At 44.6% G+C, this 23,597-nt stretch overlaps 1 protein-coding gene across 1 annotated transcript in view; it reads right to left on the bottom strand.

Annotated features, from left to right (window-relative positions):
* LOC124595775 (sushi, von Willebrand factor type A, EGF and pentraxin domain-containing protein 1) overlaps window positions 1–19,658 on the bottom strand; it is a 152,459-nt gene extending 132,801 nt beyond the window's left edge. Inside the window, exon 1 of the mRNA XM_047134661.1 lies at window positions 19,572–19,658. Coding sequence (XP_046990617.1) covers window positions 19,572–19,643 — 72 coding nt within the window. The 5' untranslated portion in view covers window positions 19,644–19,658. The remainder of the gene's footprint in view (window positions 1–19,571) is intronic.
* Between the last annotated feature and the right edge of the window lie 3,939 nt (window positions 19,659–23,597).

The following is a 23,597-nucleotide window of genomic DNA, read 5'->3' as shown; positions in this document are numbered from 1 at the left end:
GTACGAGCCCTAATCTCTCTTATTTTATCTTTGTGGTCTTTCCGCGAAATGTAAGTTGGCGGCAGTAAAATTGTACTGCAGTCAGCCTCAAATGCTGGTTCTCTAAATTTCCTCAGTAGCGATTCACGAAAAGAACGCCTCCTTTCCTCTAAAGACTCCAACCCGAGTTCCTGAACCATTTCCGTAACACTCACGTGATGATCAAACCTACCAGTAACAAATCTAGCAGCCCGCCTCTGAATTGCTTCTATGTCCTCCCTCAATACGACCTGATAGGGATCCCAAACGCTCGAGCAGTATTCAAGAATAGGTCGCATTATTGTTTTACAAGCGGTCTCCTTTACAGATGAACCACATCTTCCCAAAATTCTGCCAATGAACCGAAGACGACTATCCACCGTCCCCCACAACTGCCATTACATGCTTGTCCCACTTCATATCGCTCTGCAATGTTACGCCCAAATATTTAATCGACGTGACTGTGTCAAGCGCTACACTACTAATGGAGTATTAAAACATTACGGGATTCTTTTTCCTATTCATCTGCATTAATTTACATTTATCTATATTTAGAGTTAGCTGCCAATCTTAACACCAATCACAAATCCTGTCCAAGTCATCTTGTATCCTCCTACAGTCACTCAACGGCAACACCTTCCCGTACACCACAGCATCATCAGCAAACAGCTGCACATTGCTATCCACCCTATCCAAAAGATCATTTATGCAGATACAAAACAACAGCGGACCTACCACACTTCCCTGGGGCACTCCAGATGATACCCTCACCTCCCATGAACACTCAACTTCGAGGACACTTGTCCATGAAGGCATTGATCGTCTTGTCTCTCAGTGAAATAAATTTTCTTAACAGCTGTGGCGATTACTTTCGACATAGCTAACGTCATACTTACTTTTTTTCGCATCTGTCTCCTTTTTATTCGACTGTCGCTTGTCTATAGCTGCTGCGACAAATGATCACCGCAAAGTTGCTCAGGTGTCCGAGAACCCGTAAAGTAAGATCTCAGCTCACAGCGAACATAACGTATTATGCCCGATGAGTTTAGTACTGGGAGTTAATAAAATGAAATGCGCATTTGACACACTTGGCCAGGAGTTTCCTTTTGGTCAATTCGGCCGCTTACTGCAAGTCTTTTTATTTGACGCCATTTCGGCGATCTGTGTGTCTATAATGATGAAATGATGATGAGGACCCCACACACACACACACACACACACACACACACACACACACACACACTCCCGAGCGGAGGAAACACCTTCCTGGTCGGGCGTTGAACCTGTAGTCCCGTGATCAAGGGTCAGCAACGCTAACCAACAGACCACGAGCGGGCGCCTGGGGGTATGGAGTATTTTTAATATTTTGGAAGACGAATCGTGACTTGCAAGTAGCCACAAAAACGTTCCAGTTCCGACCCTGTTTAAAAGCTGCGTGATACCGATTTTTAAATCGTTTTCTTGAAAGAAAACACACCTGACTGTACTATGTTTTCTCATTTCCCCGATAACTAGGTAGAGAGGGCGAGGAAGAGTCCGCGGCCACCCCTTGCACCCTTGTATGGGCGCTCTTGAAGCTGATGAAACTCGGAGATGCGTCTCTGTGACCAACCACACAATGATATTCTTAGGTGAACACTTCATTGCACGTAAAATGTCTGTCGCGATTGTAGTCACCTAGAGCTATAATTTTTTGCTTGGAGCGGTTGTGGAGAACGGATGACTGTATTATTAACTTTGACCGTCTGTTATAACTCCCTCCGTCATGAGACGATATGCCTTACTTATCGTGTGGCACTACTGTAAGGCCGTAGCGTCGTTGAGGGGAGAAATTCGAAAATGAGCTATGGGCCTTTTTTCAAGAAGTGCTCAACAGTGTGCCCCAAGTAACTTGTAGATCAATTCATTTCTTCAGTAATGGTAACATCGACAAACTCGCACTTAGCTATGCCAAAGAAACCACTCGCACTTGCAAATGACAATGATGGCATGCTCTTCACCTGATGCGGAAACTATTTAGTTGGTTATTGTAAGGAACGATCAAAAAGTTCCGGTTCGAAGGCCGTACAATCCAGAATCGGTACATCAATCAGGCAAAATCGCAGTGAGCATTGGGACAATCATCCCACCAAGGCACTAGGTTGAAGATATCCGTTTTTTAAAACACTGCTTGCTGTTGTGTGGGAAAGTCCGTAGTTGCCTGTTGCACATCCTCGCTCGACAGCTTGTACTTTTTTCACATGATATATTACGAGCTATGGATGAAGGGCAAGTGTGATAGGACCACTATTGTCCTCTACGAGGGGCGTTTGAAAAGTCCGTGCAAAGTCCGAGAGATAGCACCACCGGCGCGTATCGAGGTCATGTCTAGTTAGTAGCATCTTTGGAAAGAACGCACACCAAGTTTCAGCCATATTGGTCTATTTCTTTGTGTTTGGCATTCGTGTGAATCAAAGAAGTCGAGTGATTGTCAAAAAATGGACGAAAAAGAATTTCGTGTGGTGATTAAATATTACTTTATGAAAGGCAAAACGACTCAGGAACCTAAAGAGAAGCTTGATAAACATTACGGTGACTCTGCACCTTCGATTAGAACAGTTTATAAGTGGTTTCAAAATTTTCAGAGTGGCTTTATGGGCACAAGTGATGCTGAACGTTCTGGACGCCCCGTGGAGGTTACGACTCCAGAAATCATTGATAAAATCCATTATATGGTCATGGATGACAGAAGAGTGAAGGTGCGTGAGACTGCTAGTGCTGTGGGCATCTCGAATGAATGGGTACATAATATTTTGCATAAACATTTGAACATGAGAAAGCTATCTGCAAGATGGGTTCCGCGATTGCTTACGCTTGACCAAAAACGGAATGGTGTGAAGTGTTGCAAGGATGGTTTGCAGCCGTTCAGGAAGAATGCGCAGGGCTTTAAGTGTCGTTTCGTCACTGTGGATGAACCATGGATACATTGCTATACTCCTGAGACCAAAGAACGACCCAAACAGTGGAATACCAAGGGAGAATCTGCACCAAAAAAGCCGAAGACCATTCCTTCGGCCGGAAAGGTTATGGCGACTGTCTTTTGGTATTTGCAAGTGATAATCCTCTTCGACTATCTGGAAAAGGGTAAAACTATTACAGTTGCATATTATTCAATGTTATTGGGTCATTTGAAAACCGAGCTGCAAGACAAACTCCGGTGATTGCGCCGCAAAAAAGTCCTTTTCCATCACGACAATGCACCATCACACACCTCAGCAGTTGTGGTCGCAAAATTAATGGAAATAGGATTCCAACTCGTTTCACATCCCCCCTATTCTTCAGACTTGGCTCCCTCGGACTACTCTTTGTTCCCCAATTTGAAGAAATGGATGGCGGGACAAAGATTTTATTCAAATGAGGAGGTGATTGCAACAACTAATAGCTACTTTGCAGACTTGGACAATTCCTATTATTCGGAAGGGACCAACAAATTAGAACAGCGTTGGACGAAGTGTGTAAGTCTAAAAGGAGACATGTCGCAAAATAAAAAAAGGTTTACCCCAAACACGTAAGTAGTTTTTATTTTTTCATGGACTGTTCAAACGCCCCTCATATATACAAAAATGATATGGCAGATAGGGCGGGCAGCAATCCGTGATTATTTGCTGCTGATGCTGTGGTGAACGATGAGGTGTCGAAGTTGAGTGACTGTAGCTGGATACAAGATGACTTAAACAAAATTTCTAGCTGGTGCGATGAATGGCAGGTGGATGAGTAGGAAGAATAAACCTCTAATGTTCAGATATGTTATTACTAGTGTCCTGCTGGATGCAGTCAAGCTGTTTAAACATCTAAGCGTAACGTTGCAAAGCGGTATGAAATGGAACGAGCATGTGAGAACTGTCGTAGGGAAGGCGAATGATCAACTACGGTTTATTGGGAGAATTTTAGGAAAGAGTGGTTCACCTGTAGAGGAAACGGCATACAGAATGCTGATACAACCTGTCCTTGAGTACTGCTTGAATGTTTGGGATTCGTACCAGGACAGATCGAAGGAAGACATTGAAGCAATACAGAGGCGGACTGCTAGATTTGTTACCGGTAGGTTCGAACAACACGTAAGTGTTACGGTGATGCTTCAGGAAGTGAATGGGAATCCCTGGAGGGGAGGCGATGTTCTTTCCGAGATACGAGGTGCATTCAAGTTGTAAGGCCTCCGATTTTTTTTTTTCCGGACTGGAAAGAGATAGAAGCATGCGCATTGTTTTAAAATGAGGCCGCGTTCATTGTCAATACATCCCAGAGATGGCAGCACTGTACAGCAGATGGAATTTTACCGCCAGCGGCGAGAATGAGAACTGTTTTAAATACTTAAAATGGCGACGTTTTCCTTACTTGAACAGCGTGCAATCATTCGTTTTCTGAATTTGCGTGGTGTGAAACCAATTGAAATTCATCAACAGTGAAGGAGACATGTGGTGATGGAGTTATGGATGTGTCAAAAGTGCGTTCGTGGGTGCGACAGTTTAATGGAGGCAGAACATCGCATGACAACAAACCGAAACAACCTCGGGCTCGCACAAGCCGGTCTGACGACATGATCGAGAAAGTGGAGAGAATTGTTTTGGGGGATCGCCGAATGACTGTTGAACAGATCACCTCCAGAGTTGGCATTTCTGTGGGTTCTGTGCACACAATCCTGCATGACGACCTGAATATGCGAAAAGTGTCATCCAGGTGGGTGCCACAAATGCTGACGGACGACCACATGGCTGCCCGTGTGGCATGTTGTCAAGCAATGTTGACGTGCAACGACAGCATGAATGGGACTTTCTTTTCGTCAGTTGTGACAATGTATGAGATGTGGATGCCATTTTTCAATCCAGAAACAAAGCGCCAGTCAGCTCAATGGAAGCACACAGATTCACCGCCACCAAAAAAATTTCGGGTAACCGCCAGTGCTGAAAAAATCATGGTGTCCATGTTCTGGGACAGCGAGGGCATAATCCTTACCCATTGCATTCCAAAGGGCACTACGGTAACAGGTGCATCCTACGAAAATGTTTTGAAGAACAAATTCCTTCCTGCAATGCAACAAAAACGTCCGGGAAGGGCTGCGCGTGTGCTGTTTCACCAAGACAACGCACCTGCACATCGAGCTAATGTTACGCAATAATTTCTTCGTGATAACAACTTTGAAGTGATTCCTCATGCTCCCTACTCACCTGACCTGGCTCCTAGTGACTTTCGGCTTTTTCCAACAATGAAAGACACTCTCCGTGGCTGCACATTCACCAGCAGTGCTGCTATTGCCTCAGCGATTTTCCAGTGGTCAAAACAGACTCCTAAAGAAGCCTTCGCCGCTGCCATGGAATCATGGCGTCAGCGTTGTGAAAAATGTGTACGTCTGCAGGGCGATTACGTCGAGAAGTAACGCCAGTTTCATCGATTTCGGGTGAGCAGTTAATTAGAAAAAAAATCGGAGGCCTTAGAACTTGAATGCACCTCGTACACTACTGAGGAAATTTAGGGAACCGGCATCTGAAGCTGACTGCCAAACGATTCTACTACCGCCAACATACATTGCGCTTAAGGACTACAAAGATAAGATACTTGAAGTTAGGGCTGATACGGAGGCATATAGACAGTCGTTTTTCCCATGCTCTATTTTGGAGTGGAACAGGGAAGGAAAGACCTGTAGTGGTACAGGGTGCCTTTGGCCACCCAACAGTACGGTGACTTGCAGAGTATCTATGTCGATGTAAATGTAGACAGGAATTGTCGACCGTTCAATGGCTTTTTTTAAGGAACCGAAGGCGTGATAATCGCATGGTGTGAGATAAAGAGTGTAGTGGAGGTGCACATTTGTCTCCCACTTGTGTTGGCGTAACTTCTATGTTACGACATTTGCGATATGAAGACGTGCGAGCAGTACGGAACTTGGCGCACCATTCCACAACGGTGGTTTTCGAGAGACATGCTGTCCCATATAAATTCTCCATTTCCTGATGAATGTCTTCCGATGTTTGTCCATCGGCAGCCAAGAAATAACAATAGCACTTTGGTCCTGTTTAGAATCATGTGGTAATAGCGTCGTCATAGTTCACGTATCCGCATTTACCGCACGCACGACGGGAAGACTGAATGCCACACTAATGCCCTCCCTACATGTCGGTGCTTATACACCCCCATCGGAATCGCACTATGTTGCGTATACATTGCCGCAATGTCCGCCCTCAAACGGAAACTTTTTGATCGCCCCATACGTAACAGACACGTCTGGTTGTTCGTTCACTGATTGCATATACACTCTTCAGGCCACCTAAAAACTCCAATCAAAAATTTTGAATGCTCGTAAGTGACGTAATATTGCTTCACCCAGTGACTTAGATTAGAGCAAGTGCAGATTAGGAAATCTTCGGCTGTTATTTTCAAGACTTTCAATTCAGGATTGAACGATTTGCAGTAGAAGTACGGAATTGTGCAAAAGATTTACCTATAAGAACAAAATATCTCGAGCAACCTTTTTGTCAGCAGTTCTCAAGACGAGACTTTTCGAAATGAAATAATGTATTCACGTGGAATCCTTGCAATTACTGCGTGAATAGATTTATTGTTTTTCCAGTACCGGTATGCACTCTTTATTTCGAAGATTCGTCTGATGCACTCTTGTTGAGCCAGTCTTTCATCTCCGCCAAGCTGCTGCAACATCCAGTCATTTGAATACCTCCGCTATAGTCAAGCCTTGGCTTCTCTGCCAAAATGACTATACACTGATGTCTCGAGATGTGTCCTATCACTCTCTTCCTTCACTAGGTCAACATGTCCCGTAGAGCTCTTTTCTTCCCGATTCGATTCAATATTTCTTCGCTACTTATCCGACGTACCCATCTAATCCTCGGAATTCTTCTGGAGAACTACGTTTCAAAAGATTCTGATTTCTTCCAGTCCGTACTGTTTATCATCCACGTTTCATTTCCATACAAGGCTACCCCCCAGACAAATACTTTCAGAAAAAGACTTGTGAAACTTAAAATTATATTCGGCGTTAGAAAATTTCTTTTTCCTAGAAAAGATTTCTTGACAATGCCAGTGTGCATGTGATATGTTTTTTATGTGTCCCATTGCCAATAGTTTCCCTGCTGAACCGTAAAACGTTTCAACGAACCTAGTTCCCTGAAACATCGCCTGAGTTAATTCCACCACACAACATTACAGTTGTCTTACTTCTACTTATGTTCAGCTTATAACATCTTTTTAAGTCACCATCTATTCATTTCAAACATCTTCCAAGTCCTTCGCTGCCCTTGACTGAATAACTATTCATCGACAAGCGCTAAAATTACTGTTTTTTCTCTTTGAACTTTAATTCTCTTGCCTAACCTCTCCTTAGTTTCCATTACTGTTTATTCATGTATCGATTGAACTGGAGAGGGGATAAATTACAACCCTGCCTCACTTCCTTCTACCGACACCCCTTCATGTTCTTCGACTCTTATGCCTTCATTTTATTCCTGATAAATTCTGAATTTAAAATTTACAAAAAATAAATATTTATCGGAAGATAAAGATAAAAGCGATGAACATGGGATAACTAATGCTTGGGATACAACACATCGCATATACGGGAGCTTGTACGATAACTTGTTCAAGGCACACTGTGGGTTCGCAACGATTATTGAAAGTGTAGATAGTAATAATGTTGCGCAGACCCAAGCTTTTTCTTGAAGGAACAGTAATTGCAAATGTCTTTTATTGCATGCACCGAGCAACACGGATAGTTAGCTGTGGTGATCCGTACAGGTCGCCCTCAGGTGATTCACGAGTTCAGATACTGCACGCTGACATCACGCGGCAAAACACTCCTCTTAGTTCTCTCAGTGCCTGAAGGCAGGCTCGTAACCGTGTCTTTCCGTTCTGGATGGGATTCGCAATCTGCTCCCCAGTAATAGCTTCTACTGTGAGAAGCTCGATTACCAGGTTTAAGAGCCCATAATTTCATCTCATTGCTTGTCTGCTTCATCAGCGCAGGACTTTTGCGGGGCAGCTCCGCATTACGGCGTTCTCAAAAGTTAACGATTCGCCGTGCGATGTCGAAAGGCCCGAACGTTGTTGTGTCACTGTATTCCGTCTGCAGCGTGACTAGTTGGAGTATTGTGTAAGAAAGTTTTCGACACGCAGTTAGAGTAATCTACACGCTGACTTGAAAAATTGTTAACTATTCCGGGTCTACGACTTCATCAACGTTCAACGACATACTTTGTAATGACGTGATATAGTATACTTGTTGTTATACAATGACTATACAGTCGTACTGGATGTATCCTATACCCTTCCTACACGAACGTCTGGAGCTATAAGAAAGGTGTCCTTTGCGCACCTGTGCATGCCCCTTACTAAGATCTCTGAAACTGCAACAGCCAGATATCGGGAGATGGCGAAACGAAATTAACATGAATAACACTGATAGAACGTCTCCAGATCTAAAATTCAGTCACGTGCAATAAAAACAGTCTACTTGCGGCATAGCTTTATCTGAAGAGAGCCTGAGTGTCAAATTCGCGGAGGAACGTCTGGGTTTGCTTCAACCTTCGCGCCATCCGACAGTCGCTGACTTGCATAGATGCACTATCACCTGCTGTGCGTAGCTTTTCTGTATATCTTGCAGTTTTCGAGTAGTCGTCATCTGAAAACCCAAACGTAGGCTACGAATAATCCTGTACGTAAACGGGTGTGCAAATCTTAGTGATGTAAGTAGCTTTCGTATGTTGCGTCACTGACAAGTAACACAGCTGGATCAAACTTGGACGGCATATAGAAAGAACTCCTAACAGAACGTTACAGAAGGTAACTGAAAGAAATATGCAACGAGATGGGCAGAAATGACACTTCTATTGAAAGACAATAACTACATTGACGTGTCCGCCTCCTTAGTTGTGTGGTGAGAGCGGCTGCGTGCCATGCAGGGGCTCCGTGTTTGATTCCCAGCCGGGTCGGAGATATTATCCGTTAGAGGGCTGGATATTGTGTTATCTCCTTCATCATTTCATCATCATCGATACGCAAGCCGCCAAATTGGTGTCGAATACACTCTAGAGCCGAAGAAACTGGTACATCTAACTAAAATCGTGTAGGGGCCCTGCAAGCTCGCAAAAGTGCGGCAAAACGACGTGGCGTTGACTCGATTAATGTCTGAAGTAGTGCTGAGGGAATTGACACCATGAATCCTACAGGCCTGTCCATAAATCCGTATGAGTACGAGAGGGGTGGAGATCTCTTCCGAACAGCGCGTTGCAAGGCATCCCAGATATGCTTAATAATGTTCATGTCTGGGGTGTTTGGTGGCCAGCGGAAGTGTTTAAGCTCAGAAGTGTGTTCCTGGGGCAGCTCTGTAGCAATTCTGGACGTGTGGCGTGTCACTCTGTCCTGCTGGAATTGCCCAAGTCCGTCTGAATGCACAATGGACATGAATGGATGCAGGTGATCAGACAGGATGCTTACGTACGTATCACCTGTCAGAGTCGTAACTAGATGTATCAGGGACCCCATATCACTCCAACTGCCCACTCCCCACACTATTACAGAGCCTCCAGCAGCTTGAACAGTCCCCTGCTGACATGCAGGGTCCATGGATTCATGAGGTTGTCTCCAGACCCGTACACGTCCATCCGCTCGATACAATTTGAAACGAGACTCTTCCGACGAGACAACACGTTTCCAGTCATCAACAGTCCAATGTCGGTGTTGACGAGCCCAGGCGATGCGTAAAGCTTTGTGTCGTGCAGTCATCAAGAGTACACGAGTGGGCCTCCGGCTTCGAAAGCCCATATCGATGACGTTTCGTTGAATAGTTCGCACGCTGACACTTAGTGATGGCCCAGCATTGAAATCTGCAGCTATTTTGCGGAAGGCTTGCACTTACGTGACGTTGAAGGATTCTCTTCAGTCGTCATTGGTCTCGTTCTTGCAGAATCTTTTTCTAGCCGCAGCGATGTCAGAGATTTGAGGTTTTATCGGATTCCTGATATTCACGGTACACTTGTGAAATGGTCGTACGGGAAAATCCCCACTTCATAGCTATCTCCGAGATGCTGTGTCCCATCGGTCGTGCGCCGACTGTAACACTGTGTCCGGACTCACTCAGATCTTCATAACCTGCCATTATAGCAGCAGTAACCGATCTAACAACTACGCCAGACATTTCTTGATGTATACAGGCGTTGTCGACCGCAGTGCCATATTCTGTTTGTTTACATATCTCTGTATTTTAATACGGTTGTCTGTATCATTTTCTTTGGCGCTTCAGTGTAAAAAGACTTACAGTAGGTGGCCGAACAACCCCAAATGGGATCTCCCGGCCAATAATTCCACACGATCATTTCACATTTTACACTGAAGTCACCGTGAATTGACGGTCCGCTGGACATTACAGGTGTCGGGACATTGTTCGTAAAAGTGTATGTGACCAAGTAAGAATTTCATGTGGTAGCACATTCCATACCTCCCCCAGTGCGTTTAACAACTTCTGGATGGGTGTTGGTGCAGGTCAGCCCATTCGCCGAATATCGTCTCGTACCGAGAGCTCCTTCACTCGGGCTGTTCAATTCAGTCTCACGTTGTAATCCATAAAAATGAAGTCAGGACCGAATGCAACCCTGAAAAGACGCACATAGGATAGGAGTACAGTGTCAGAATAACGATGACCCGTGTGTGTCAGTACGCCCGTGCAACATTATGCCTCCGCACACAATAACACCGGAACCACGAAAATGATCATTTCTACAATGCTAGAGGTAGGAACACGTAATGCACCCAGGATCGTTGTTCAACATGCCCATTTTGGTGCAGCTTCATTACAACGCTGTCGTAGCACAACTGCGCTGTGTTCGGCCGACTAAAAAATCGTTGATGCGCGGCCAGCCTGAATGCGCCTCTGTGGGCGCTCGCCACAGTTCACTGTCGTTGGCCGCCAGCTCGGGTCCAGCGCTCCGCGAGAGCTGCCACAGCCCACGCCTTTATAATGAAGGGCGTGTCCCGCGCAAGTATTGTCTGTCGCGCCTGCGGCCTTACGTAAGGACGGCCCGTGCTTTCCGTATCGCTTTACGTCAGGGGTTCGGGTGGCGTGGCTCTCCATCATGTCGACGGGTGAAACGCTTCCTACTGCACTAGCCTGGACTCGTACCGAGAGCTGAACAGGTCTGCCAACCGCTGACTCCCCAAAGCACTGCTGAAAGATCTGTAGCAGAGTGTGATTTGTTAGGATGTTGCACAAGTTCATAACGTTTTTGTTTTGCATGTTGGTATTCACGCTGCTTTGGGTTTATTTATCGATCGTCATTATTTATTTCTAGATCACTCTTCCTGTTTGAGTTTACATATGACCATTTTGTCGTTTGCAGATAGCGAGAGGACATGTGGACGCTGGACAATGGAGTGCCAAGAGGAGAAAACGGACCATTGCCGACTTATTCTTCTGTTCAAGTTGAGTAATGGGGTGACAGCACCGGAGGCAGTGAGAATCATTTGTGCCGTGTATGGGGATAATGACACTGGACAGACTCTCTACGTTCACAAAGACCTACTGTGTTTGATGAAGATCGTTTAATCGCATTAATCCACAACGATCCACGTCAGTGTACAACAGAACTGTGATAATCCCACCATCCTGCGACATTTACACGCAACGGGGAAGGTTAAAATATCGAGCGTACAGGTACCTCATGCTTTAAGCCACAATCACAGAAATCAGCGGGTGGTTCTACGTGCATCTCTGATTGTTCGTAATCAACTGGCTCATAGACAACAGCGACCATTCCTATTCTACATTGTTACTGGTAGCGAGAAATGGTGTTTTTGTGCTGACTTAAGGAAAAGAAAGGAATGGTTGATCCCAGACAAATCAGAAACTCCCCGTAAAAACACCTGCGCGCATCCACAAAAGATAATGTTATGCATGTGATCGAACAGGTGTAGTGTACGACGAATTGCTCCCCCGGCGTGTAAGCATCATTGCTGACAGTTATTGTTAACAACTGAGACGTCCTGCTGATGCAGTCCAAGAACAACGACCAGGAACGTGTGAAGTGACACTACTTCACGATAACGCCCGCACGCATTCTGGCAGAGTAACGAAAAACAGCGTATAGGAGTCGAGTTGGGAGCTCATTCCGCACTCACCTTATTCACCTGATCTAGCGCCCTCAGATTTTCACCTTTTCCTCTTTCTATCGAACAACTTTCAAGGGATTCCTTTCCGGATGAAAATGCGCTGTGAACATGGGCTCGACGAGTTCTTCGCCTCAATATTATGTGATTTCTACAATCACGGAATCGAAAAGGTGCCAAAGCGTTGGCAGATAAATAGTGAAGGAAAATACGGTACACTATTGACGACTTAAGTCGAAACTGGGATGGAAAGACAAGGTAGCAGGGGACCTACGGGAGGAAGGATGGTTCACAGAAGAAGCACTGGATAGGCATTTATGTAAGAGAAGGATCCAGCAAAGCAACGGCGACCGCACATGTCGTGGGAAAAGGCTGAGATGATGATGATGATGATGACTGACGACTTAAGTCTCTGTTATGTGTATCTGTTGTGTTTATTAAACTTATGGAAAAACAAACTTATGCTTCAACCCAATAATCCTAGTGAATAATCCGCGGTTTTTGTCAGTCTACAATCGATTGTAAGCTCTCGAACTAGATCTTGTCGATTGCTTCAGATGAAAACTCCTTAGTGAAGCCTAACTTAAAATTTCATGTAATAAAAGTCGGTTCGGATGTAAAATAAGACACTTTTGGCCACTACATAAAATTGCTTCTAATTATCCATCCCTTTCCAAACCAATAACTTGAATCGTATTTATTTTATCATCTTTCTTAGTATGAATCAAGTTTTCGTACTGGCTTCGTCTTTTAGAAATCATCGTCAGCCTTACTAGGACGTATTGGGAGACTAATAACCCATTATTCGCTGTTTCGCTGTGACAGAATAAGTTCTGTTAGGCACAGCTCCCATGAACTAATTGCGCCATGTCTGATACGTGAAAGTTGCTTACGCTATCTAACAAAAGTATCCGAACACCCCCATGTAATGCGGAACTGGCCACTAGATGTCACGAGAGGCGACTTGCTTGTATAAAAGAAGGTGGGAAGTATTGCGTTGTAGGTAGAGAAGATGTAAGAGCATAATGGTTCGGACAGGAGAGCTCAATGACTTCGAACGTGGACTACTCAGTGGGTGTTACCAAAGCAACGAATCCACGAGGGACATTTCAGCCCACGTGAAAGTGACCAGTTTGACTGTTGGTGACCTGAGAGTGAAGTGAAACCCGAACGAAGACCAGGCAGATTGTAATGGCGTGCATGGACCGGGAGGATGGCTGAAAAAAAAAAAGCACATGAAATCAGCGGAGGGAATCACTCGTGATTTCCATAGTTCTACCACCAGTCCAGGTAACGCAATGTTCATGGGGAGTTAAAAATAATGGCGCACCAAAGTCGAGCAGCTGCTCATAACTAATACATTTCTGTCGTTAACGTTATGCAAATCTTGAGGTACTGCAAAGAGCCAACGCCACTGGGCAATGAGAAAGCAGTGGGAAGGTGTGAATCTGGCGAATGCCTGGAGAACCTCAGCTGTCTTCATGTGTAGTGCAGACAGAGAAGTACGGAGTTGGTGGTTAGGGTGCAGTCCCCATACTGCTCTTACGAAAACGCCAAATGCCGAAGCATATTAACACATTTTGCAACATGGTGTACTACGTTCATAGAAGAACAGTTCGGAGACGACGATTGTATCAGCATGACAGCACAACTGTCATAAAGCAGCATCTGCGAGAAAATAGTTTGTGGACAATAATATTCCTGAAGTGGACGGGTGTGCCCAGAGTTCCGGCGTGAAACCAGTGGAACACCTTTGGGATGAGTCAGAACGTCGACTTCTTCTCCAAACTCCAGCGCCTGACGCTACCTTTCTGGTTCCAGCCCTTGAGGAACAATGGCTGTAATTCCTCCACAGACATACAGGCACCTCATTGAAAGTGTCGTTAGCAGAGTTCAAGTCGTCATAAAGGCGAAGGAAGTGTGGCCACGCCCCATATTAATGTCCACGAACATATGACCGAGCTCTTTGATCACACAGATACACGCTTGATACACACCGCTGAGGAAAAAAGAGGAACTCTGTGTCAGTATTTCGGTGTATCTCAAATTCACCCATGAGAATGGGATACTGCAATAGTGCTGTGACTAATCACAACAGAAAACGGACAAAAATCTGAGCTCTTGTGATAAAAACGATGCTTTCGAGCGATTCAAGAAAATTGTCTCTGACGCAAATGATATTGTTTCGAAATAAATACAACTATTTTTGATTTCCCTGCCTCTCTTAAGAATACCAGTAGGATTTCCTGCACCATTCAAAATACTTCCAGGATATTTGGACCGATCAGGTTAAATGGATGCGGGGGAGTACCTGCAGAGGATATTAAGCTAAGGACTAATAAGAAAGACGTTTGCGTAGGATATGGTGACGATAACGCTTTGTTGTGCTCACGGCAGAGATATCTTTAGTGCGCGTAAAATGTTATGAAACGTGGCCGGTTGAATCTGATAAAGTTAGACGGTTTCCGACACACACACACACACACACACACACACACACAGAGAGAGAGAGAGAGAGAGAGAGAGAGAGAGAGAGGCCGGGGGCGGGAGAGCAGTGGTGAAACATCTCATTTTCGATTTGCTGTCAAGAAGAGGGGGAGTTGAATTTCCATCCTGCAAACGAGTTTTAGGGTCTATATAGACTATATAGAGCTCATTCAAGTGGATTGTTGAAGATGCAATTGCAACGTCGCTGAATAACTGCAATGTATAACAGATCCCTTCGAATATGAACTAATACAAGACAAGGCACACGTAGGAGAGGAAAAAACCCACTAGATTTTGAATGGCGTATTAACAGAATGGTGGTGGGAACAGCCATTTAAATTAAACATGTAGGGACCACTAAATTAAATAATCTTGCGGAGGGAGCAAATGGGTGACTCTGATGTTATGGGAGAGAGCTAAAATTACTTAGAGCAGCTGCAAAAGGTGACTGTGCAAGACAACATGGGACCTATTCTCGGATACACTACACTACACTACACAAAGGAAGCGGCTACTCGGGTAGCAGAGTACTTGTGGCGTGCACATGGGGGCTTTTTAGGCTAGGCAGTAGTGCGAGGTGTCCTGATGAACACTCACCAGTCGACGTGCAGGCAGGGAAATCAGGACGCGCTCAGTGTAAAGACACTTCAGCTATCAAGATCTTAGCAGTAAATTTTCAGAGTGTTCGGAATAAAGTTCCTGAATTTACTGCCCTCCAGGAAGCGTGTGGCGCGCAAATTATTCTCGGGACTGAGACCTGGCTAAATCCTGAGATAGGAAGTTCTAAAATATTTAGTGAGGGTTTGAACGTGTATCGGAAAGACAGATTAGACACCGTAGGAGGTGGTGTCTTCATTGCAGTTGACAAAAATATTGTGTCTACTGAGGTCGAAGTAGAGTGTGATTGTGAAGTTATCTGGACACGTTTAACAGGGCTAGGGGAAATAAAGTTAATTGTGGGATGTTATTACCGGCCACCAGGTTCCACCGTGACAGTTCTAGAATCATTCAAAGGGAGTCTACATTCTGTATCGCAGAAGTATCCGGATCATGCTATATTAGTCGGAGGCGACTTCAGCCTACCTAGTATAGACTGGGATGTCTATGGATTCATTACAGATGGTACAGACAAGCCGTCGTGTGAATTACTTTTGAACGCATTATCGGAAAACTGTCTTGAGCAGCTAAATCGACAGCCAACGCGTAATGGAAATATTTTAGATCTGGTAGCCACGAACAGACCAGACCTCATCGACGGTGTCAGTGTTGAGACAGGGATTAGTGATCATGATGTTGTCATTACACCTACGGTTACGAAAGTTAAGAAGTCGGTCAAGAAGGCTAGGAGAGTATTCTTACTAGAAAGAGCAGATAAGCAGTTGTTAGCATCCCACTTAGTAAATGAATCGACTTCATTTACTTCCGGTACGATGGACGTGGAAGAATTATGAGCAAATTTTAAACACATTGTAAATCACACATTTGGCAAGTATGTGCCGAAAAAGTGGGTTACGGACGGAATTCGGAGAATGCTCAGGAAACAAAGGCAGGTGTACTCGCGATACAAGAAAGATCAGGAGAATGAGGAGAGGCAAAAGTTAGTAGAGATTCGTGCTGCTGTAAAAAGAGCGATGCGCGAAGCATTCAACCACTACCACCCTCATACCTTAGCAAAAGATCTTGCTGAAAACCCAAGGAAATTCTGGTCTTACGTAAAATCGGTAAGCGGGTCGAAGGCTTCCATCCAGTCACTCACTGATCAATCTGGCCTGGCAACGGAAGACAGCAAAACGAAAGCTGAAATTTTAAATTTAGCATTTGAGAAATCTTTCACGCAGGAGGATCGTACAAACATATCGCCGTTTGAGTCTCGTACAGATTCCCGTATGGAGGACATAGTGATAGACATCTCAGGGGTTGTGAAGCAGCTGAATGGGTTGAAAATAAATAAATCGCCAGGTCCTGATGGGATTCCAATTCGGTTTTACAGAGAGTACTCAACTGCATTGGCTCCTTACTTAGCTTGCATTTATCGCGAATCTCTTGCCCAACGTAAAGTCCCGAGTGACTGGAAAAAAAAGCGCAGGTGACGCCTGTGTATAAGAAGGGTAGAAGGATGGATCCTCAAAATTACAGACCAATATCCATAACATCGGTTTGTTGCACGATTCTCGAACATATTCCCAGTTCGAATATAATGAATTTCCTTGAGACAGAGAAGTTGCTGTCCATGCATCAGCACGGCTTTAGAAAGCATCGCTCCTGCGAAACGCAACTCGCCCTTTTTTCACATGATATCTTGCGAACCATGGATGAAGGGTATCAGACGGATGCCATATTTCTTGACTACCGGAATGCGTTTGACTCTGTGCCCCACTGCAGACTCCTAACTAAGGTAGGAGCATATGGGATTGGTTCCCAAGTATGTGAGTAGCTCGAATACTTTTTAAGTAATAGAACCCAGTACGTTGTCCTCGATGGTGAGTGTTCATCGGAGGTGAGGGTATCATCTGGAGTGCCCCAGGGAAGTGTGGTAGGTCCGCTGTTGTTTTCTATCTACATAAATGATCTTTTGGATAGGGTGGATAGCAATGTAAGGCTGTTTGCTGATGATGCTGTGGTGTACAGGAAAGCGTCATCGTTGAGTGACTGTAGGAGGATACCAGATAACTTGGACAGGACATGTGATTGTTGTAAAGAATGGCAGCTAACTTTAAATATAGATAAATGTAAATTAATGCAGATGAATAGGAAAAAGAATCCTGTAATGTTTGAATATTCTATTAGTAGTGTAGCGCTTGACACAGTCACGTCGATTAAATATTTGGGCGTAACATTGCAGAGCGATATGAAGTGGGACAAGCATGTAATGGCAGTTGTGGGGAAGGCGGATAGTCGTCTTCGGTTCATTGGCAGAATTTTGGGAAGATGTGGTTCATCTGTAAAGGGGACCGCTTATAAAACAATAATACGACCTATTCTTGAGTACTGCTCGAGCGTTTGGGATCCCTATCAGGTCGTATTGAGGGAGGACATAGAAGTAATTCAGAGGCGGGCTGCTAGATTTGTTACTGGTAGATTTGATCATCACGCGAGTGTTACGGAAATGGTTCGGGAACTCGGGTGGGAGTCTCTAGAGGAAAGGAGGTGTTATTTTCGTGAATCGCTACTGAGGAAATTTAGAGAACCAGCATTTGAGACTGACTGCAGTACAATTTTACTGCCACCAACTTACATTTCGTGAAAAGACTGCAAAGATAAGATAAGAGAGATTAGGGCTGGTACAGGGGCATATAGGCGGACATCTTTCCCTCGTTCTGTTTGGGAGTGGAACAGGGAGAGAAGATGCTAGTTGTGGCGCGAGGTACCCTCCGCCAAGCACCGTACGGTGGATTGCGGAGTATGTGTGTAGATGTAGATGTAGATACAGCTCTAGTGTTCAGGGCAGGTTAAATTAAAACCTAACTGGGTATGCTGAGAGAATCTTCGGAAGAAGGACGAGGTGTTTCAAGCGAAACGTTGTTTTGCAAGTATGAATACCGAATATCTGAGACAAAAAGTAGAATGATTCTGTTTGCCCCATTGTATATCTCGCGGAAGGCCCATTAGAAAAATGCGAACTCTGTTAGCGCGAGCACAGAGAAGCAAAGAGTCGTTTTCTCATGCTCCATCCATGATTGGACTGTCACAAGGACAAAGATGGGTGCCACGTATCCTCCATCGTGCACCCTAAATTATCTTCCAGCGTATCTGTAGATGTAGGGTGTAGTGTTACAGACGCGGACTGACGATTAGATGGGCATATCGCGTAACTAATGAAGAGATAGAAAAAAGGTACATCTGTCATCAACCCGAAGGTTAATTTTGACCACCACAGTACTTTACTAGGCATGGCCCTACTGGTGGTGGTTTGTCGTTGCCTTCCTCTGTCCCATGAACTGACTTACTCAGCTAGTGACCGGGAGACCTACAACTTAAAGTGGGCGCTGATACGCAGTGCTACAGTCCATTTTTCACGCTGACAAATATTTTCAGAAGTGAAAAGTGACAAAAATCCTGCGACTGACTGGGGATTCAAACCCGAGATCTTCGGATCCACAGTCTGGTCCTTTACGCCTGAGCCACATAGAAATCGAATTTGGAAGAATAGTGTTTCATGGCACAACTTGAGTAAAATACTGATACAGAACATCTTGATTAATCAAGGAGTAGTTAATTTGGCAATTGAAGGAAATGTGCAAGCCAAACATCGAGAGGTAGACCAGGACTTGACTACTGTAAGCACATTCAAATGGATGTAAAGTTTAGTAGTTTTACAGAGATGAAGAGAGTTTTACAGCACAGACTAGCGTCGAGTGTTTCATCAGACTTCAGGCTGAAGACTGTAGCAGCAACGCTATGGTATATTTCCGTGTATATAAATCTCAAGATATTTGTATTTTCTTTTTTTTCAAAATAAAAGTAATGATTTGCTTTGGCGGAAGAAATCAGCTGTACTAAATCTCTGTATCAGTGTTTAGTTATTCTATAAAACGCTATGAGTTTCGAATCTGACTGCTACAGTTTCTTTGCTGCAGTTTGTATTTATTTGGATGTACGAATGAATCCAGAATTTTCCTCGTTTTCATATTCGTGTGTGATGATAACAGAGAACCACATTTTCCTCTGAGCGTGAACCTGTACTCGACATGATAAGTGCAACCAAAAGCCGCTCGGGTGCGACAAACAAAACTCCCTCTTCCCCACGCTCACTCTCGCCCATTTCAATGTTCCTCGTGTGCGGAACTGCGTTACCAGCTAGCTGGCAACCAGTTGTCGAGGTAGATCGCTTGCCCGTTGCGTTCCTTTTCAGTCGCTCAGTGTGTGGCCGGCTTTAGAATCGTGCTTCGACTAGAACCTTCGTTATTGTGTCGGAAGCTCACCTGCGCTGCAGCGGACGGTGGGCGCAGTCCCAGAGCGGCGGACAGCAAGACGGCCGCCAACCGGAGCAGCATGGCGGCGTCTCTCGTCAGCTGTCAACAAAACAAAGCACAACGCTGTTTACTCTGACAGATAGAAGCAAAAGTTAAAAATGGTTCAAATGTCTCTGAGCACTATGGGACTTAACATCTGAGGTCATCAGTCCCCTAAAACTTAGAACTACTTAAACCTAGCTAACCGAACGACATCACACACATCCATGCCCGAGGCAGGATTCGAACCTGCGACCGTAGCGGTCGCGCGGTTCCAGACTGAAGCAAAAGTTATCTTGTCAAAATAACGACATTGTTGGATAATCACAGCTGTTACATCGTACTGAATGTTTATAGCGTACAGCAGAAAAAAATTACAACTGTGGTTACGTTATGAACGTTATAGAAGAATCCTTGGTGATTTATGTTATACGGACATTGGGTTGTGACTTAAGATATGTTTCTGCCTCTAACGTTTCGGCTCCTATAGCTGGAGACATCATCACAAGCTATAAATAAGCAGGAACTATTTTATAACTCAAACAAGCTCAGGAAGTAGAGCTTTTTGTATGGAGCCGCTGGAAATCACTGAGTCTCACTGACGTCTCTTATGGAACAGTCTGTTGACGTCACGAACAGACCGCTGCAAGGTCTTACATAAACAATTCGTCTTTTATACAGGGAGCGAACGGCTATTTACAATTTGTACAGAAACCAGATGGCAGTTATAAGAGTCAAGGGGAATGAAAGAGAAGCAGTGGTTGGGAAGGGAGTGAGACGGGGTTGTAGCCTCTCCCCAATATTATTCAATCTGTATATTGAGCAAGCAGTAAAGGAAACAAAAGAAAAATTCGGAGTAGGTATTAAAATCCAGGGAGAAGAAATAAAAACTTTGAGGTTCGCCGATGACATTGTAATTCTGTCAGCGACAGCAAAGGACTTGGAAGAGCAGTGGACGGAATGGACCGTGTCTTGAAAGGGGGATATAAGATGAACATCAACAAAAGCAAAACGAGGATAATGGAATGTAGTCGAATTAAGTCGGGGGATACTGAGGGATTTAGATTAGGAAATGAGACACTTAAAGAAGTAAAGGAGTTTTGCTATTTGGAGAGCAAAATAACTGATGATGGTCGAAGTAGGGGGGATATAAAATGTAGACTGGCAATGGCAAGGAAAACGTTCCTGAAGAATAGAAATTTGTTAACATCGAGTATAGATTTATGTGTCAGGAAGTCGTTTCTGAAAGTATTTGTATGGAGTGTAGCCATGTATGGAAGCGAAACATGGACGATAACCAGTTAGGACAAGAAGAGAATAGAAGCTTTCGAAATGTGGTGCTACAGAAGAATGCTGAAGATTAGATGGGTAGATCACATAACTAATGAGGAGGTATTGAATAGAATTGGGGAGAAGAGGAGTTTGTGGCACAACTTGACTAGAAGAAGGGATCGGTTGGTAGGACATGTTCTGAGGCATCAAGCGATCACCAATTTAGTATTGGAGGGCAGCGTGGAGGGTAAAAATCGTAGAGGGAGACCAAGAGATGAACACACTAAGCAAATTCAGAAGGATGTAGGCTGCAGTACGTACTGGGAGATGAAGAAGCTTGCACAGGATAGAGTAGCATGGAGAGCTGCATCAAACCAGTCTCAGGACTGAAGACCACAACAAAAACAACAAGTGCGTTTGGGTCTTAATCTACGTACCACGTCATTATAGCCTCTGATGACGCCTCTAGCATTAACAAACGAACCGTTATGTACAATAACATGCCTTAAACCAGAGTCCAATACGCACGACAAGAATCATCAAAGGTGTGAATAGCAGTCCGATAAAGCTGCACTGTATGATTCTAAAAACAATTCTAACGTGTCAATTGTGTGGCAATTGAGGACAATAGAGAATGAAACTCGGAATTTGCGACGGCAAAAATCAATATTTAAGGTGGACGTCGGCAATCAGAACAGCCGCCATTAAAAGTAAATCTACATGGTTTCCTATCGCACGTTGTTAGTGTCAGATCACGAATTACGTTGGTATTGTGGAAAGTTAATTTGGTAAATTCTTGTATTGACCAACAAGCCTGGTCTCGAGTAGATTACTTCCATATGGTCCAGTCAAATTTAGTTAATCAGTGTTAAAGAGCACACGAGGACCCCCGCTTGCTTCCATGGCACGGTCCTATCGAAAGTGATTTGCATTTCTTTGCTCCGAGCTGTGAATCAAGATCCTCGATGGGTATTTATAGGGCATGAGTGATGCGTCTGTTTTCTTCTGGGCGAATAGCACACCCCCTAATGGGCACACGCTATATCTTCTGATCAAACTACGTAATTCCTTCAGTCCAATGAATACATAATTCTCTGCAATCATCATCGAAGTATTATTCGTATTTGCCACGTTGACCAACAACCATAATGAATGAAGAGTTAAACTCGTACCTTCCTATAGTAAATAGTAACTGAAAAAGAAGACAGAAAATACGATAAAGTTTGCTTTTAACACGCTAAACTGACGACGTCTAATAGCGCGTAAGGGATATTCATAAAAAAAGAAGAAAATCAATATGTGTAGCAGTCTTGATGCCCCATTAGTGAAGGCGTCGGTAAATTACAACTGTTGATGCACACGGATTTCGAGTGTTGTATTTATTTGAAACTGAAGACATCTTTTCATGAGGCAACTATCTTACTGTCATAGGTGCGCGAAACAGCCAATAGGTATGACACTTCCTGACAGATTAAAACTGTTTGCTTGACCGGGTGTCAACCTGGGCCTTTGCGTTTGCTCTCACAGCTTTAATTGGACCTGCACCTCAACTCCTACCTTCCAAACTTCATAGTTCTCCCTTGTATCTTGCCGGACTAGCACTTCTGAAAGAACATATAATGCGAAGACGTGACTGAGCCACAAGAGGAGTCATTACTGACTTTTACTGTTTAACACTTTCTTATAGATAACTGAACCAACTATTGGATTACAACTAACACTATCATAACCACTGAGCCACCTCGCTCTATCCAATTGAGCTCTTCTGGCGGACATACGACCGACGACCGAAAGCAAGGAAGGAAGATTAGGTTTAATGTCCCGTCAACTTCGAGGTCGTTAGAGACAGAGCAGAAGCTCGGAGGTGTGTCAACGATAGGGAAGAAAATCGGCTGTGTCCTTTCAAAGCAACCATCCTGGCATTTCCCTGGAGCGATTTAGGGAAATCACGGAAAACCTAAATCTGGATGGCTGGACGCGGGTTGTTCCCGTCGTCCTTCCGAATGCGAGTCCAGTGTGCTAACCACTACTCCACCCCGCTCGGTGAAGTACGACCGATCAATGTCAGCCAGTTTCCGCTGTAATCCAATCTGGCACGGTTTATTTCTCTGGGCTGTGTGACCTGGATGCAGGGGGTCAGTGAACAAGAACTGGCTGCTGGCGGCGCAGACGTACTGCGGCAGTACGGGGACAGGTGCGTGGCGTGTGTGTGTCCGTGTGTGTGTGTGTGTGTGTGTGTGTGTGTGTCGGACGAGACATCCGGGTCCCGCAGCGTAAGGGGAATAGAATAGCAAGCAGGGGAAACGCCACGGCCCAGCAGAGTCGCACGACTGCGCCAAAGCGTGTCTCTACGCTTGGCTACAGCAGACAGTCGTGCTAACCTCTTCCCAAGTCTACGGCAAACCGGAAATCCTTTCTTGCGTTGATTAACCTAGACCACTGGAAATTTAAGACTGACTCGCTTAGTCTTACAAGCTAGTGCAACTCTGCAACAATTTGAATGGCACAGATACTCAAAGACGCGACGAGACAAATAAGTTTTTACTAAGTACGTCTGTATCCGTTAATTGATAGCCATCTACAAGCCTTGCCAAGTGTTCCATTGTGTGACTAAAGGCCGTTCTATACTGGCCCACACGACACGAGGAATGCCGCTGTTGGAATAGCAGGCTGTCATTCCGTCCTACGACGAAAAATTTATGTTTTAAAAGTATAAATTTTTTC

This window comes from Schistocerca americana, chromosome 2, assembly GCF_021461395.2.
Source record: "Schistocerca americana isolate TAMUIC-IGC-003095 chromosome 2, iqSchAmer2.1, whole genome shotgun sequence".
NCBI lineage: Eukaryota > Metazoa > Arthropoda > Insecta > Orthoptera > Acrididae > Schistocerca > Schistocerca americana.
The sequence above is the reverse complement of the archived record's forward strand: the minus strand, read 5'-3'. Positions and strand labels throughout refer to the sequence as shown.